Here is a 16,808-nt window from a genome sequence, read left to right on the forward strand (position 1 = left end):
TTCTAAAAACACACACAGACAGATCAGGGAGAATGCAGATGTTTGGATGGATGATGCCTTTGAAGATGCCGTCAGGTATTTACTGTTGCTTTTGCCACATTTATTCTCTTCTAAACAGCAGCATGTTTGGATATTGTACACTCGACAATTTGAAAGATGCACAGAACTAGAATTTCTTCAGTTATACACCATATGTACCAAAACTGGAATTCAACTTAATGAGAAAGAAATCTAAGGTTAAGTGGACGTGGTACTAAAGAGAAAGGCACCATATTTTCTGATTTTCCATATGCTATCCAAAAGGGTCTTGGACAAATCTGTGCACTGTCTTTGTTACTGTCTTTTATGAAATACCTGTCCAGTACTCAGCACACTGAGCTTCAAATCTCTTATGCCACCATTGAATAAACAATACTTGTAGACCATGCCATCCTTTACAGTGATGGCATGCTTTCTTTTTCTTTACAGTGGTAATAAAGCAGTGAAATTCACAAAACATTCAAAACTATCTGTGTGGTGATATATAATAGTTGGAAACATTTTTCATTAGCAAGACTCGAAGAAGGAAAAGTATTTTATGAACAAGGAAACAGTGTAATGAATCAATTTGTATAGTTGTATATTAATGTGGCATACAAAACTTCTGTTAAATACATTTTAAGGCTGCAAAATCAAAGACTCAAAAATCAGAAAATGATGCAATTAACCTAAATGTAACCTTAGTTTTGCCCCTTGGACATATGTGCTCCATATACAGTTTTTAATATATTTTATACTACTTCATTCTTTTCCTCTTGAAGTGCTTCATAACCTTCTTTATCTATTACAAAAAACAGGTTTTCTGCCTCATTCATCACACATATTCAATGACCCTTACTTAGTGAGTAGTTCGCATGTGGACCATGACTGATGGGGTGTTTTAACTAGTCTAAGGTCCTGCTTTGTTGACAGAATTACTGATTTCTTCAGGAACTTTTCTATGCTGCTCCTTGCTACAGCATCTGCATTTTTCACATACATTAATTCAGTAATTTTGCGGTGAAATGAGGAAAAAGGGAATTGTGACAAGTAAAAGTACTATTTTTACTATAGAGCACAGACAAGTAACAGCTAATCTAGCTACATAATTTAAAAAAACATGGGATCATACAGCACCTGCATTCAAATGAGAATTCCCATTCAACTGTAGTTCATAAAATGGAAAGCCAGAGCAGGTCCGCCTCATGGCTAAGTATAAAATCATATCCTTTGGCAATGGATCATCAGGTCTAGACACAGGGACTTGCCTTCAGGTTCCTGCTTTTGAGTATTGACTTTGTGGCCTTAATAATATTCACTAAAGGTACCTCCTGGAGAGGCAACTTCTCATGATTTAAAAAAACTACAAATGTACATTTTTTCTTGTGCCTTCATCTTAAGTCCCTTGTGGTTTGGTTAGATTGACTGCACAGACCCATGAGAATAATCATCACCGCCATGAACACCATCATTGAAGAAAGGGAAAATACTTAACCAAGGGTACCTCAAATACACACTGATCACAGGAGTGATGAGTCTAAACAACCTTGGGTTCTGTTTCAGCTCTTCTGGAAGGAAGCACCTATGCACAGGAGCACATTGCTCTGCCTGTCCTTCCCCACAACTGGCCTGCCCACTTTGACCAAGCCCTTCTACTCTCAGTTCCTCACCCCTAGCCACTTTATTCCCAAATCCGCTGTACCAAATGTTGCTTAGTAGATAATTTTCAGTTCTCCTGAAGACGTGGTACCTCTGCAGAGCCCCAGATCTTTTAAAACAGACAAAACAACTTGTTTTTCTCTAAGCTCAAAATTGGAAGCTGCTCTAGCTGAAAATTATAAATAAATAAATAAAACCAAACCAGCCCAAAGCACAGACCAGGAATGGAAAATTTCAGTTCAGACAGTTTAGGACTGGCAGAAGTACTAAACCACTGGAAAAAAGGGTCTTTTAATAGAGACTATTAGGTAAGCTTAAGAACTGGCAGCGCTACTAGTCCTTAAAATGGTTCAAAATGTCTGTTGCTTGAGTTTTAATCAGGCCCCAGCTTTGTGGTGGTGACTGACATATCACAGGGGTTTCCTCATGGATTTCACACAAACAAAACCACAATTATAGTCTTCCTCCAAAAGCCTCCTTCTTAATGCTGCATCCAGCCCTGCCTGTCCCTCAAAATAAACAAGTTTTGAAAAAAATCCTTAGTTATTTCTAGCCTCTTGGTTCAGATTCAGTTACAGCCCATGGGTGTGATGTTTGCTTTTAAAGTTCTGTGAGATCTTGCCTCCAACTATTTAGGAGGCTGCTTCTTCTAAACAAATCATCACAAGTGAGATGAACTCAACCTCCTTGGCTGTCACCACCTTGTTTTTTAGAATCTGAAAATAGACCATTCTGATCTTTCTCTCCTATATCCATCACTGGGAAGAATCTGATCACTTTCAGAACATGATGCAATGGACTTTTTTGTATGATTTGGTAGTACAGTGAGTGTTATGGTTTGGTGTTCTGGGATTTTTTGCACTGTAGATGTGTTTCACATTCATTCCATAGCTTCATTTAGCTCAGCAAATAGTTTTAAAGCTGTCCTAAGTCCTTCTGGCTAAATTCAAAGATATGTGTAAAATGTTTAAATCTAATGGAGCCAAAAATGGTGTAATTTACCCTTCCTTTGGGACTCCTGTAAATTACACAGCATAATTTCCCTCTTACTGAACAGTATCATTTCCCTCTTACTGACAGAGAATTTAAAACTTTCTTGCATGTTGCCCTTAAATTTGGCATTCTATGCTATTAATAAATATTATACAAGACTTAAGCAATCACAGGTACACTACATGTAATAAATTATCTTTTGTAAAATACTAACTCTACACACAGACTAGCAAGGAAAAGGTCATGCTATTTATACCACTTAAGCACTACTGCATGTTGAGTTTCTCCTGATATGCTTTTGTTCAAGCATGTTTACTAGCATACTGATCTACCTTTCATTTTCCTCTCTTCACCGCTGTTTAGGATTTCTAAAACAGAAAGAGCACTGTATGCTGTTTTTCCATTTCACTCTGAAAGGTATTGAGAAAAAGCATGAGAGCAAGACTACTCCTAAATATGTGCATGTGCCTCTGTGTGTGTGTGTGTGTGTGTCTATCCTCAAAATAAATGTCTGTAGTCACTGGCAAATAGGTAACAGGACATTAGGGGTTTTTTTCTAGACCAGTCAAATCTGGCTATAAAGCCCCAAAACCGTAATTGCACCGGGGTGGGGGTGTTGGTGGGGAACAAATAAAAAAATACAACAAAAAAATTCCACCATCAAATCAAGAAAGCCTACAGTTTCCCAACCAGAAACACTATTTCAGGATCTAGGACACAATAGCTTCCACTGAATCTTCAAATTGCACTGTGACTCAGAATGAGAAGATGAAAAGCGATGGATGAAGCAGAGAATTCCAAAGTATGAGTTTTTAAAAATTTTATGGAAATTCTCTACCTGATCTTACTTTGGTGGCAAATGCAGTATTTAACATTACTCAGTAAATGAGGAAATCCTAGTATAAGAGGTGTCCAGAGTCCCTAATTTGGATTTCAGCGCAATCTAGTATGATGTCTGTGTGTTACTTTCAAGCTTTACTTTTAAAAAATCATCTAATTATCAGAAAAGTCATGTCACAAACATAAAAATGGCCCCGGAGGACTCCACAACAAAAATTCCAAGCAAGTGAAAAATGCAGCTAGAAGTGTTTTCTTGCTTGGCAGTCACTTTTCCACTTTTTCCCAAGTTTTGCAACATGGTTATCAGAAGAGTATGTTCTACTGGTAGAAAACTCTCATTTTGATGTTTTATTTTCAGTCGCGCATTAAAGTGCCAAAGATATTGGGCATCCATAGACAAGCATCAATTCAGAATCAGTCTCATCAGAACCACAGATCAATTTGTCATCAGCACGTAGAGGCACAAATCCTCCACCTTTTCACATAGCTCGAGTCTGAACGTAATTTTCCTCTTCTTGAAGTGCAAACTGTACCAACCCCTATGTGATACATGCAGACTCTACAGGAACTTTACAGATTTTCTTTTTTTGTGATATGATATTCTTCTAAATTGCAAATTAAAACTGCTGTTCAGTCTGTCATATCAGGAAGTACATTTCATGTTTCTCACTCCTGAAAGACAAAATTATTTCCTCAAATACTTAATTAAATATTTTTCCTATTTTTCATGATGTTTCAATTTGAAGCTCTACCTTTGGACACAGAAGAACTACACTAGATAGAGTGAAGCATTTGAATGAGATGCGTGATACGAAAACATAGAATTTTTAGTAAACAAGATGGAAAAAAAACTTTACCACCATTTATTCCCATAAGAATAATTAATGTTAATAACACTTACCGAACTAATATTCTGTTGATTTTTCTTTACTCTTTCAGTCTCTGGAGTCTCTTTTACAGCTGTGCCAGCTTCTACTTCCTTCTTATAAAACACCTTCATTTCCCCAAAAGAAAAAGTAATTATGAGACTGTTAGCAATGCAAGTACAAGTTCTCATAAAAGAGCTGGGCTATTTTCCAAGTTCCAAATTGGTCTGACTATGAATCTTGCTAAGAAAGCAAATACTTCAATATTTCATAAATCAGACTAATTATCAATAACTATAACAACATTCTGTTTCTTTTCAACTATAACCCACATAATCTATTATCATCCTTCAGACTGATCTCAAACATTTCTAAGTATTTGTAATAATAGTTTTAACTTTGGAAAAACTACAATTTAGATCAAAATCTATAGACATTTATAAATGCAACTTTATGCTTGAGTAATCTGTTCATTTCAATGTAATTGAACGTGCATGTACATGCAAGATTTGAATTTGTTTTTTAATCTTCAGATCTTAAAATGCTCTGAGAAGTGAACAGATATTATTATTTCTAATTTAACAAACTAGAAAATTGACATATTCATGACATAATAACCAGAACAGCCAGAGCTACAATCCAAGTCACGCAATTTTTGACTGGTTCAAGCCAGAAAACTGAGGACTGCATCTAAAATCAAAGCTCGCTTCTGAAAAGATACACATGCTGTTTATATAATTCTCTCTATTTCAATTGTTTCAGTAAAAGATAAAACACAAAGCGCATCAGTAGAATCAATCATTCAAAGTTACTGAAAAAGACAGTAAATAACTGCTCCACAAATTCCAAATGTGTCTATAATTTAAGTAACCATGGAGCACTAGTTCATGCTGCAGAACTCCTAAAGAAGTTTTATTTGAATTTCAGTATTCAGTGTCACAGCTGTTGCCATTCCAATAAGTATTTCCAGACTGATCCTGGAGTTCATAAAATAAATCTTTACCATTTAGTATTTTTGCCTTTCTTAAACCAAGATTTATTTAACTTTTTTTACCCACCAATAAACCTTAAACAGTCAAATATCATTCTTGATGCATTTCTCCTACTTCCTTGAAGTCCTCTGTAACTTAGGGTGACTAGTATTGCCAAATGTTCTAGAAGAGAGTGGGTTATTTATGTCTGCAACTCATTTTTTAAATATTCAGAAAACCTTTAACAATTTAGAATTTTATTTTATCATGTGAGAACAGAGACAGTTGATGAGTAAGAACCTGAACATTTTTCTGCACCAATATGTCAGTACAAGGTAGAAAGATTTACATAGTGGAGTGAACTAAAATACACTTTCTTCCTCTATCAAGGAGGGAATGGTAAAAAATGTTGGAGTCAGAAATTTTTCTATGAAAAAGATGACTGTGCAGTAAATATCCTATTGTAAATCTTCTGCCAAATTGGCTAGTGAGCTAAAAGCAGCAGTGCTCTTATTTGCAGAGCTAGTCACTTTTTTTGTCCCTTAAGGCAGGAAAATACTTGAGATAAAATCCAAAAATCAGAAGTCTATTGGGGTCACTGATTATTTCACATTGGAGCTGCTCCCAGCTATGTCTCAACTTAGTAAAAAGTAACTTACCTTTATAATCTAAATTATACAGAATGCTGAAAGATTAAAAAACATAGAGAAAGGAAAAAAATCATAATTCAATCATAGCTACAAACTGCTTTCCTACATTTGGCAGATCCAGTTCAGAAACAGAGAAAGGATGATCACAAAATAAAGCAAATACAAATCATCTCAAAGACAAAATATTTTTATTTCGTATTATCTAGTAGACTAACAAAGAAGATCATTGTCAGTCTTGGCACTGAAAGTTCCGATTGGCCTAAAGGGCTGCAAGGGGTTCAGATGCGTCAGAGGCTTGTCAAGGCTTAATTAAGTAGTGGAAGGTTATTATATGCCTGGTCTCTAACTGCTAGTGAGTCGGCACTGCCAGACCCACTGACCTATTTGAGGACTCCTATCAATGCTACCACAGACTGGAGCAGGGAGGAAAGCAGATCAGTACAGGCTAGCTTGAAACCCCTCTGTTACACAGTTTCGGCGTAGCACGTTAGGATGCCAGAGTGATGGTGCTAATCGCCATCACACCATGCAGCAGAGCACCATTCAAAACCTAGAGGCAGCAGATCACAAGAAACAAAACTGGGGCCAGTGGGCCTGTCAACAGCTTCTATTAGAGAGATACAGCTTTAAACTGCTCTCATCCGAAGGAAGAGAAGGAGCAGGTAATGGCTGGAAGACGTTACAGGAGAGACCACCGCCTAGGGCAGCCTCAGAGACAACCTCTCTCCTCTCCCGCAGGCTCTTACTCCCCTCGTGAAGCCGCAGTGTTATGGTTATGAAGCTGCAGGCAAACACCTCTGAGAGAAATTAACTGACCTTATACTCATGCGGAGATGGAGAAGCTGATAATATCTCTACGTTAAAGAACAACATCTGTGTCAGATAATACAAAAATATTTAAATATCTTATATTCCTTTCTCTCAGTTCCTTGGCTTTATTAGTATTACTTAGTCTGCCATAAAAACCGGACACTAACTGGACAGCCTTTAGTTGTGGAGGCTGTATTCACTCCTTCTTCTCTTCTCTGTTACATCACAAGCAAAGCCAGAATTACAAACAAGAAAATTAATGGGCCCAAAAGGGAAATGGAACTGAATGCATCCCAGACTGGGCTATTCTAGAAATCTATGCTCATAACTTATATTTAAGGATAAACTGAAACTTAAATCTAACATAAAACTAAAAAATAGATCCAGTATAACATAAAATCATTAGACATATGTATTTATGAAACCTGATCTGTTCTGATTTTATACCCAAATCTTGATGTTCTGTACATATAATACAAAACAGATGAAAATACTTATATGCACAGTAACAAGCCTTAAGATTTTTTCTGTCCTTTTAAATAAAGTACTTCCTGGGGCTTGACGGAAAAATAAAAATTAAAAAAATCTGCATTTAAAAATAACTGTGGCTTGGCAAGGTGGTGTAAGTGGTTTAACAATTCAAAATAACAGTGTCACACCTAGAAAAGCTTGATATTTTTTTTACTGAAAGAAATGAGTGATATAGCTTTTGCCAGGAAAATTATGCAAATGGTTTAAAGGATGTTTACTCATAAGTTCCCTATTTCATGCTGCAGCACAAGAGAGCCTATTGAAACTGAAAAATACCTGAAAATTTGCAAGCAAAGAGAGAAGCACTATTACTCACTGAACTGATGTTTTTCTGAGTACTTTTTATTCTCTCCATCTCTGGAGTGTCTGGGACAGCAGAATAGTTACAGAGCATCTTCTCTGCCTCATCTTTGTACATTTTCTGAAAAATAATTTTTAAATGTTTATTTCCTGCTTTCTTGGGCTCAGAATATCCAAACTGAAACAAAAGATGCTTACTGCTGATAAGCCCCAACACCCTTGTACAGTGTTTATTTCAACCTCTCACCTCCATGATATTGTTATCATTGTCCGTGTGAGACATCTGACAGTGTCCCACACTGAAAATATATAAAAAACATATACAATCTATTCTCACACGTATTATACATTTTCCCTTCATTGTCAGGTTATATATAATCTTCTCATTATATAACATAAAAAGACCTGCAAGTAGATGTAAACAATTAAATTAAATTTGCATGGTGTAACAGGCCTAAACACAAATAAGAATCAGACAGTAAGACTTTTTACTACATGTAAATTAATTTAATATGGGTATTAAAGGCTCTGCAAAGCTAGAGAAAAAGTATTTTGAGCGATGTATGTCAAGCACTCATTGTTATACAGAATTAAAACATTTAGCCTTTGAATTAATGCCTACCTGACTTGCCATTTCTGAAGCCCTTTTGACTCGCTGTATTTCAGGAGTGTATGGGCCAACTTCCATCCCTTTTCCTATAATTTCAGTCTCCAGATCCTTTTTATATTCTTTCTGAAGAAAAAAGAAGGGAAAAAGAGCAATTAATTCTACAGTTATTTCTACATGCTGTCTTCAAAGCTATTCTGATAGCACTGGGCAGACTATGAATAAATTCTTCAATTCCCTTAATTTAATGTTTTTACTGTGCACTGTTTATTCCTTTTAGTCCAAGTATGTTTAAGAAGATTTTATGTTTTTAAATTATGTTTTATTTCCAAAGGAATCTTAAGAGAGATTCATTGTGTACTCACCTGGCTTACAATTTCAGAAGCTTTTTTGGCTCGTTGGATGTCAGGGGTATCTGTGCCCACTCCCATTCCCTTTCCTTTAATTTCATTCTCCAGGTCTTTCTTGTATTCTTTCTGAAAAGAATAGCGTTGGACATACTCACACGTCTGACAGCCAAATTCTTAAATTGATCCTACTTGAATCTGTGTGGTTCCACTGAACAGCATTCTTAAAACACCAAATAACTTTTGATTCAACAGCATTAGCTTTGTAGGATCTACCAGAGACACCTATGCTGTAGCTGCTGACCAGCTAAACAATTTTTTTAACAGACTGCTTACTTCAGATCTGATGTGGCCTTTCACATCCACCTGTCTTTGCAGCTTCAGCAGCTGCAACCACAGACACACGTAGGTAAGACTTTCTCCCTCAGCTGTGCTTTGCCAGACTGGGGTCATAAGGCTTTAGCATCTCCAACTCTGTTTATCACTTGGCCCTAACTAACCAAGCAGCTATTTAGACCTAAAAGCAGTAGGGCCCACAGCCACTGAACACAGCCCAGGCCAGGCATGGTTCATGAGGAACAAGCACAACCTGCAAAGGATGATGGAAAGGTCCAAGTTCTGGGAAGTCTTAACTTTCCTTTACATGCTGGTTATGCAACTTCTTGACTCTCTGCAGCTCAATGGATTAGGTATTTGGGAAACTTCTGGCATTGCTACTACCTAGGCTAGTCACCACCTGGAATTCTCAGTGACAATAATTTGTTGCATTCTGTCAAACGAACAGCTTGTACCAGGTACAGTACTGACCATGCTTGCAATTTCAGAAGCTTTCTTGGCTCGTCTTATCTCAGGAGTATCTGGACCAATTTGCATGCCCTTCCCTTTAATTTCAGTTTCCAGGTCTTTCTTGTATTGTTTCTGTGAAGATAAAACTTCGTACGTTATATTCACAATAGCCAGAGAGTTACAGGTAAGATTTTTGCACAGGAGAACCAATTTTAAGATTTAGATTCAATCAAAAATCTCAAGAGTCCCAACTCTCAAGACTCTTCATAAGCTTTTCTTAGGAAAATACGTAACAAACAACAGGAGGAAAACTTCAGGAGATACACAGTGAATATACAAAACTCTACCACTAATTTCTTTTATTTGGCAGAGGGTGACAGGAAATCGGTCCATACAGCTTGCTACAATTATCCTCTAAAGTAAGGGGGAAGTTTAGCTCTGCAGAACATAATGTAATAATCTGGTACTTGGTGCCAGCCAAATTGAAACACATTTTACTTTCAAAAAAATATTTTATTTATGAAAAGACTACATGTTAGAAATTTAATACCATACAGAATTGTTTCCAGTGAATTTTCAGATCAGGAAGTTGTAATTTATTCATTTAATAGGTCTTTCCTGAAACACAGCCATTAGGCAAGTGGCAGTACTCATATATGATTGCTGCTTTTTCCTTGCAACATAAATTATAAATAACCAATAACCAGGAAACAAAATTAATATTTTATCTTTAGCTTATCCAAGCAAGGATATATTTCTTGCTCATCAGCAAATTATATTAAAATGTAATACTGAAATATTGTATAAAATAGTTGTACTTTTTTTTTAATAAAAAATTAAAAGATTCTTAGGCAGTGCTACTACAGTAGTAATCACTCTTTTTTTATTCTAGTTTATCTCTGCCTGTGGAAAATGTGTTGATCTTTTTCCAAATAAATGCATAAAAATAAAAAATTAGTCTTGCTTTTCTTGTTTGTTAATTATTTTTGGTTGTACATTACTTAGAAAAAAGAAGGAAAATATTTTTCTACTCAATACAATGGTCTGATCACTTACAAGAACAAGAGCAAAAAGACTTTCAGTCTTTCATCTCTGTCTCATTCTGATGTAGAAATAAACATGATAAAACAACTCTCTACTTTACAAACCACAGTTTTTTGCAAAAAGTAGACATTAACCTGTGAGAAGACATCATCCCTCACTTACGTCTGCTAAAGGTGGAATGGCAGAGGTTTCCTCCCAACTTCGATATCGTGTAGAACACCAAGGAAAAGATAATCCTGAGAGTTACAGATATGCATTTCTACACTTCTTTACAGTGGTCAGATTGGCCCTGTGCATGGCATTCCCTCTGGTTCTTACAGCTATGTATGTGTATGTGTGCAAATAAACACACACACACACACATATATATATATCTAGAAACACATATTATACCAATATAAAATAATTACTCTGAAAGAATGGCTTCCCAAAGGCATGAAGGGCAGCACAAGCTTTGTCTTCCCTCTTCCCTCCCCACAGCCTTCAGCCCCACTGCTGCTTCCCAGGCAGCCTGTGCAAGCCCATCCACAGGAGCTGCAGATGCGCCAGCACTGGGAGCTTGCAACTCTGCTGGGCACACAGGCCTGCCGAGCACACGAGTTCCTCAGGATGGTCTTCAAGAGACAGTACACAGATCAAGGAGTCTTCCACGTCCACTCCCAGCCCTCCAATGGGAGTAGATTGCATACTTACTTGCTTCCATGTAACCTCCAGAGCAACTTAGACCAACATAGTTAATACCAAACTTCAGTTATAAAAATAGACTCTGGAAGGAGTCTCCACCTGTCTGTTTGCATTGGATGAACCACAATCTCAAGAAAATCCCTTTCTTCAGGAACAACCCTACTTTTGGAAAAAGGTTTTCACAAGTAGGATAGTTTGTTTGGATAAAAGATCTTCCCAAGATGCCTGGCAGTCATTACCAGTATTTATTTTCAGATATCAGGTACATGATTCCAAAAAACTCGAGATTATTTCATTGACTTTTCTTTATAAGCCCATTAACAGGTCAACTCTTTTCCATTACAGTATTAATTATACTAGCTGAATGAATAAATAGATGGGAAAATGAACCGTTTTAAATGGTGTATCTACGGACCCCATTAACAATTCCCATTGACCTTTTAATTGCCTGAAAGTCTAAAATATTTGTCATAAATTGTTTTCTTTCCAGAGCATTTCTATATTCTTAAAGCAAAACAAAACCAGCCTTCATTTCAATACTTACATATTTCATTGCAGATTATGTAAAAAAAAATATTAATATTTTCAGTCAAGTATAACATAAAGAGTGAATCTTTCATGACATTAATAACCTTGACTTGCATAACATACCTCATTTAGGATCTCAGCTGCATTTTTCACTCTAATGAAATCTGGTGTATCTTCAAACACTGTCATTCCTTTTCCTTTCATCCCTTCTTCCAAATCTTTTCTATACTCCTTCTAGGGGGGGAAGGGGTGGGGAGAGAGAGAGAGAATTTCTCCACTTAATATTGTGCACAAGATTTTTACAAGAAATGCCACTTATTAAATGTCTGAAAGGTTTTTTTGAAATTTATATGAAATATGAATTAGTACAAGTTTCAGAGTTAAAACAGAATTGGAAATTATGAAATCAAAAGGCACAATGTTGAAAAAGTGAAAAAGGTTTTAATGTAGTCATGTATTTTCCTGTTGTGCTCTTGAAAAAGTCCTTTCCTATACGGTGCCAGCACAATGTTTAGGGGCCTTGGCTGCCTCTCTACAGACATTTTAACTGTGGTGGCATTTGTTTTTATAGACTAACATATGCTGTGCTGCAGTTTTCACCTGTGTTCCACTAATGGCACCACAGCCAGGACAGATGCCTTGAATGCTATAATAAAGACCTGTTAAAACAACTGCTTGATAAATTATAATGTAGAAGGAATAATTCCTACCATATCACTTCTGTGCCCCTCAGACACTGGATTGATGTGATCTATCAACATGTAGCAAATGCAGCCTCCAATGTACTCAAATGTTCAGTACAAAATTAAAAGCACAGTAGAACCCGCCCCTGGCCATTTGGCTCTTCTTCTTCCCATTTCCTAGAGAGCTGATGTAAGCCTATTGAGGTTCAAGATCTTTAAGTTTTGTAAGGATTTTTAATTGTTCTTCCCATCTCCAGATTAAGGCTAAGCTTTTTTAAGAAAAAGAACTAGAAAAAAATCAAAGAAGTTATTTTTCAGAAGAATTTATATAGACATGAATTAATACTTCTAATCATGTATTAAATTTCATAAGCAGCAGTGAGCACCTTTTTCTCTTGTAAGCTCTATATTTAAACAAAAGGAAACCAGGTATTATTAAAGAAGCTTCTCTTGATCATTAGAAGTATACCCTGCAACAAGCAGGAAACAACTTCTATTGATTTAGAATTATTAAATTCAGCTATCTTTTCTGAAACAGTTTGAATGCGGTTCCAGAGAAGAAAGTCCTTATTGTTACAAAATGTGAAATATTTGCAGAATTCTCTACAGTGGGAAGGCAACAGAATAAGATGGAACACAGCTGACAATAAATATTAAAAAAAACCCAAAAAAGTAATTGAACAAATAATTCATTTTTTAATAACTCCAGGATCTCCTCCTTGTTTCATGCAGTATCTATTTGAAGTTCATTATGAACCTTCATGCAAAAATTCTGAGCTACATCCTTGACTATGAAGATATACATAATTTTGCTGAATCTTGAAAAATAATAATTAATTTGACCTATGTAATCTTTGGGTTTGGAAACTGTTCCTTGAATATGGATACAAAATAATATGAAATTCATGCAGGTATAAATTAAAATACCATTTCCGTTTTCTCATATTCTTCCCCTGTGGCTTACTAGCAGGGTTTACTCCCTAAGTAATGAGTCATAAAACTTGAGGAGGTAAGAATTAGGGAACATCTTAACGCATGTAGTACTATGGAGGGAAGTTACATCAAAATTTTCAATGAACATTTACAGCTGCAACTATGCATGCACTAATCACTTCTGTGGACATTCAGCATGCAGCAAGACTAACTCAATGAAATGCAAGCATTTGCATTTTCCCCCAGTCAGTAGGCATGTATGAGACACGTATGCACAGAATGATACTGCACAAACTAGATCCATCTTGAGACTTGTCTACCTGACAGCCAAGGCTTATCAGAATAAATTATTTATTAGAGGATGAATAATAAAGAAATACCTGAAAAGAAAATATTTTCTTTATGCATATGAAATCTAGCATAGACTAGCATAAATTGTTTAAAGAACAAGGAAAGGAACAAGCTTTGAGGGTTTTTAATTCTAGAATCCTCAATTTGTTCATCTGGGCCACAGCAAAAACATCAATTTTTAATACAACAAATACAAATAAAGTACTGTTGGCTCCAAATTCAAATGGAGGATATGTAGCAGCTCTGGTATTTCTAACTATGAATTTTGCTGACACATTTACTTCTAAATCTGGTCAAATAGTATGCCTAATCTATAGAACCAACCAATACTAAAACACAACATGAAAACAGTTTTGAATAATAATACAAAAACTCTAAAGATAGAAGTATCCTCAGTTATGGAAAAAAAATTATTTAATTTAAACGGCCACATGTATCATACATAATTTATACTGCCATATCATACAACTGAAGAACATTAGACAAATCATAAAGAAACAGCGGCCATACAGAAAACCTGCACCTTCTAGCAAAATTTGCTTAATGCAGATTATGTAATATCACGGCTGTATTATGGAATTTTGGTATTCTTTATTTTCATCTATAACATGTATGATAGGCAATTATTTCAATCAATTCTTTATTTTCATCTATAACATGTATGATAGGCAATTATTTCAATCAATTCTTTATTTTCATCTATAACATGTATGATAGGTAATTATTTCAATTTCAATTAAATTAGTTAAAAGTAACTGCACACAGCTCGAGGCATCATGACAACAGACTATCATAAACCTGAAATAATTACTCAAAAGGAAAAACTGCCATCTGGCCACCAACAGAAATCCTCCTTTCCACTCCTCCATCTATCTGGAAAGAAAACTCTAGGTCCTCTCCAAAACAGATGTCTTTTGCAGCATGCCTGAAAGGTCACCAAATCTGGGCTGAGTCCAGGGGAAGAATACATTCCACAACTGAGGCCCTCAGAGGGAATGTCCCACCAATGATCCATTTTCTGTGGAATCACCTGATTTGTTCATTTAACGCTGTGTTTCTGGTTCAGGTATGCTACACTTTATCACACCCTTATGTTCATAGGGAAACTTCAAAAAGTATCAATTCTTACTGCAGGACTATTAAGAATATAAAATGACACGCAGTAATTTTTACTTATGAAGTCACTTTTGTATTTAGCTACCAAGTTTAAGTTGTTCAGTACTTGGTAGCTTTGTAGTGATGCTGCTTATTGCTCATTTACAACTTCACAAAACACAGACACACAAAAAAAATCCAATACCTCTTTCAGAAGGTTAGTGACTTGTTTTATATGCAAGAACTCTGGGGTCTTGTCTAAATCCATTGAGGGTCTTCCCTTGATGTCTTCTTCAAAATCTTTGCGATACATTTTCTGTTGAAGCAAAACCAACAATTAGCGGTATATGCACATGCATTTCCAAGCATATTTCAGAAAGAACACTGTAAACAGACCCAGAAATAAGCCATGCCATAAATTAGTTTCCACATTAATCAACAACTTTAATACTCATTTCATTACCTAGATTATCTGTACAAGACATGCACAATTTAGATAAAAATACATATGTATGATATTTCCAAAGAAAATGTTTAACCTGATTTATGAAAGAAACTATTTGCTTCGTAAAGAGAAAACAAATGGCACACAAGGTAGTGGTTATAAACACATAAAAGTTTCTACCAAGAGGATGAAACCATCTGTTTTCCATGACACACAGCAAAAATAATGGAATCAAACTGCAGCAAGGAAGACAGGGAAATGCTCTCTCAGGATGGATGGTGAAGCACTGGACTAGATTGCTTGGGAGGTCATGAAACATCCACCATTGGCATTTTTTTGTTAAAAAGTTAGAAAAATATGGCCTGACGTAGGACAGCCAGTGCTGTTCTGGAGCCTGGGAACAGTCCTTCCCCCTTGCTGAGATCTCCAGGCTGTTCAGCAGGAGCACATTTCAGTTAAGGCACAGGGTGGGACTGGGCTTTGCGGCTTCACTTGCTCCCACCTGAGAACCCTCCCTTATTAAAGACAGAATTAAAGGCAAAAGGTAAAGAAGCTAGTACATGACCTCTTGAGCATATTTGCAATTAAATGATGCTATGTACAATCTCTGCCTAGCGTTAGCACCAATGGCCTTTGGAGAAAAAATAAATTTGAAAGAAGAACCGAGCTACAGAACAGCAAAGAGAACTACTCAGTGCTAATCCTATCGTATCCTAAGTTTATAAAACCTTTATAATCAGCTCCGTTTTCTTAACCTGAATACAAGACGTCTGTTAGCTGCTCTGTTGATCTACATTTTACTAGTTCAAGCACACATTTTTACTAACCTCACTTTGCATCTTTTGAGCCTCCTTTGAAACTTGATACATTGGTGTATCCACAAACTCCAGCATAGATCTGCCTTTAGATTTTTCATAATTCTCTTTGTACTTGATCTAGGAAAATGAAAATGAAGGCTGTTAACAGCTGAAAGAATGTGAGAACTGATAGCTTGCCATAGTGACAGACAAATCCTGTTTTTAGCCATACTCCTTAGAGGTTTTGACTTGGAAGACTCCTCCCAAATGCAACCTATCAGAGAAATAAGGGCAGCTGGACAAGGAGATTATTTCTGGAGTCATTTATTCCTTTGCTTCCAAATGTCAGACCTAAAAATGGTGAACTTTGAAGACACCAGGAGTGAGGAGCATCAGCGAGAACCCTTAAGCTAATCACATGATTTTGGCTGAATGACCTATGTCTGAACAGTTGGCAACTTTTTAATATCATCCCCTGTCATGTTTCCATTAAACAACACATTTACTGTAACAACAACAAAACCTGTTACAAAGCCAGGCCCCACAGGTCTTTCTTGCAGGCTCAGGAGCACATTCTGAAAGGCACTTTTGTTTGTACCTGTGGGAGGGAAAAGGGAAGGAAAACTACTGCCTCAGTAGTGCCCAGCCTTGCACCAACATTCCCCTCACAGCTACCAGTGACCATGACCTTAAAGCTAGTGGCAAAACCACCTTGAAGGACACAAGGTTAAGACACCAACATGTAACTTTCTGCTAACTCGTAAAACAAATACATTTTGGAAACCTGGAGAAGCCTTCTGAATTCACTCATTCATACTCTTTTGATTAAGACTGGCAAACACGTTACTTAACCAGTGTGGGGTATGATGC

General features: G+C 36.4%; 1 protein-coding gene across 2 annotated transcripts in view; it reads right to left on the reverse strand.

Annotated features, from left to right (window-relative positions):
- Positions 1-16,808, reverse strand: part of NEBL (nebulette) — a 269,776-nt gene that overhangs the window by 42,193 nt on the left and 210,775 nt on the right. Inside the window, exons 10-17 of one of the 2 annotated variants that reach the window (XM_055805485.1) lie at positions 15,969-16,076; positions 14,902-15,012; positions 11,758-11,868; positions 9,400-9,510; positions 8,611-8,721; positions 8,261-8,371; positions 7,655-7,759; positions 4,412-4,504 (exon numbers count right to left, since the gene is read on the reverse strand). The exons of the other annotated variant lie outside the window; for it this stretch is intronic. Coding sequence (XP_055661460.1) covers positions 4,412-4,504; positions 7,655-7,759; positions 8,261-8,371; positions 8,611-8,721; positions 9,400-9,510; positions 11,758-11,868; positions 14,902-15,012; positions 15,969-16,076 — 861 coding nt within the window. The remainder of the gene's footprint in view (positions 1-4,411; positions 4,505-7,654; positions 7,760-8,260; positions 8,372-8,610; positions 8,722-9,399; positions 9,511-11,757; positions 11,869-14,901; positions 15,013-15,968; positions 16,077-16,808) is intronic. 2 annotated transcript variants of the gene reach the window in all.

The sequence above is a fragment of the Falco peregrinus genome, chromosome 5 (assembly GCF_023634155.1).
Source record: "Falco peregrinus isolate bFalPer1 chromosome 5, bFalPer1.pri, whole genome shotgun sequence".
Taxonomy (NCBI): domain Eukaryota; kingdom Metazoa; phylum Chordata; class Aves; order Falconiformes; family Falconidae; genus Falco; species Falco peregrinus.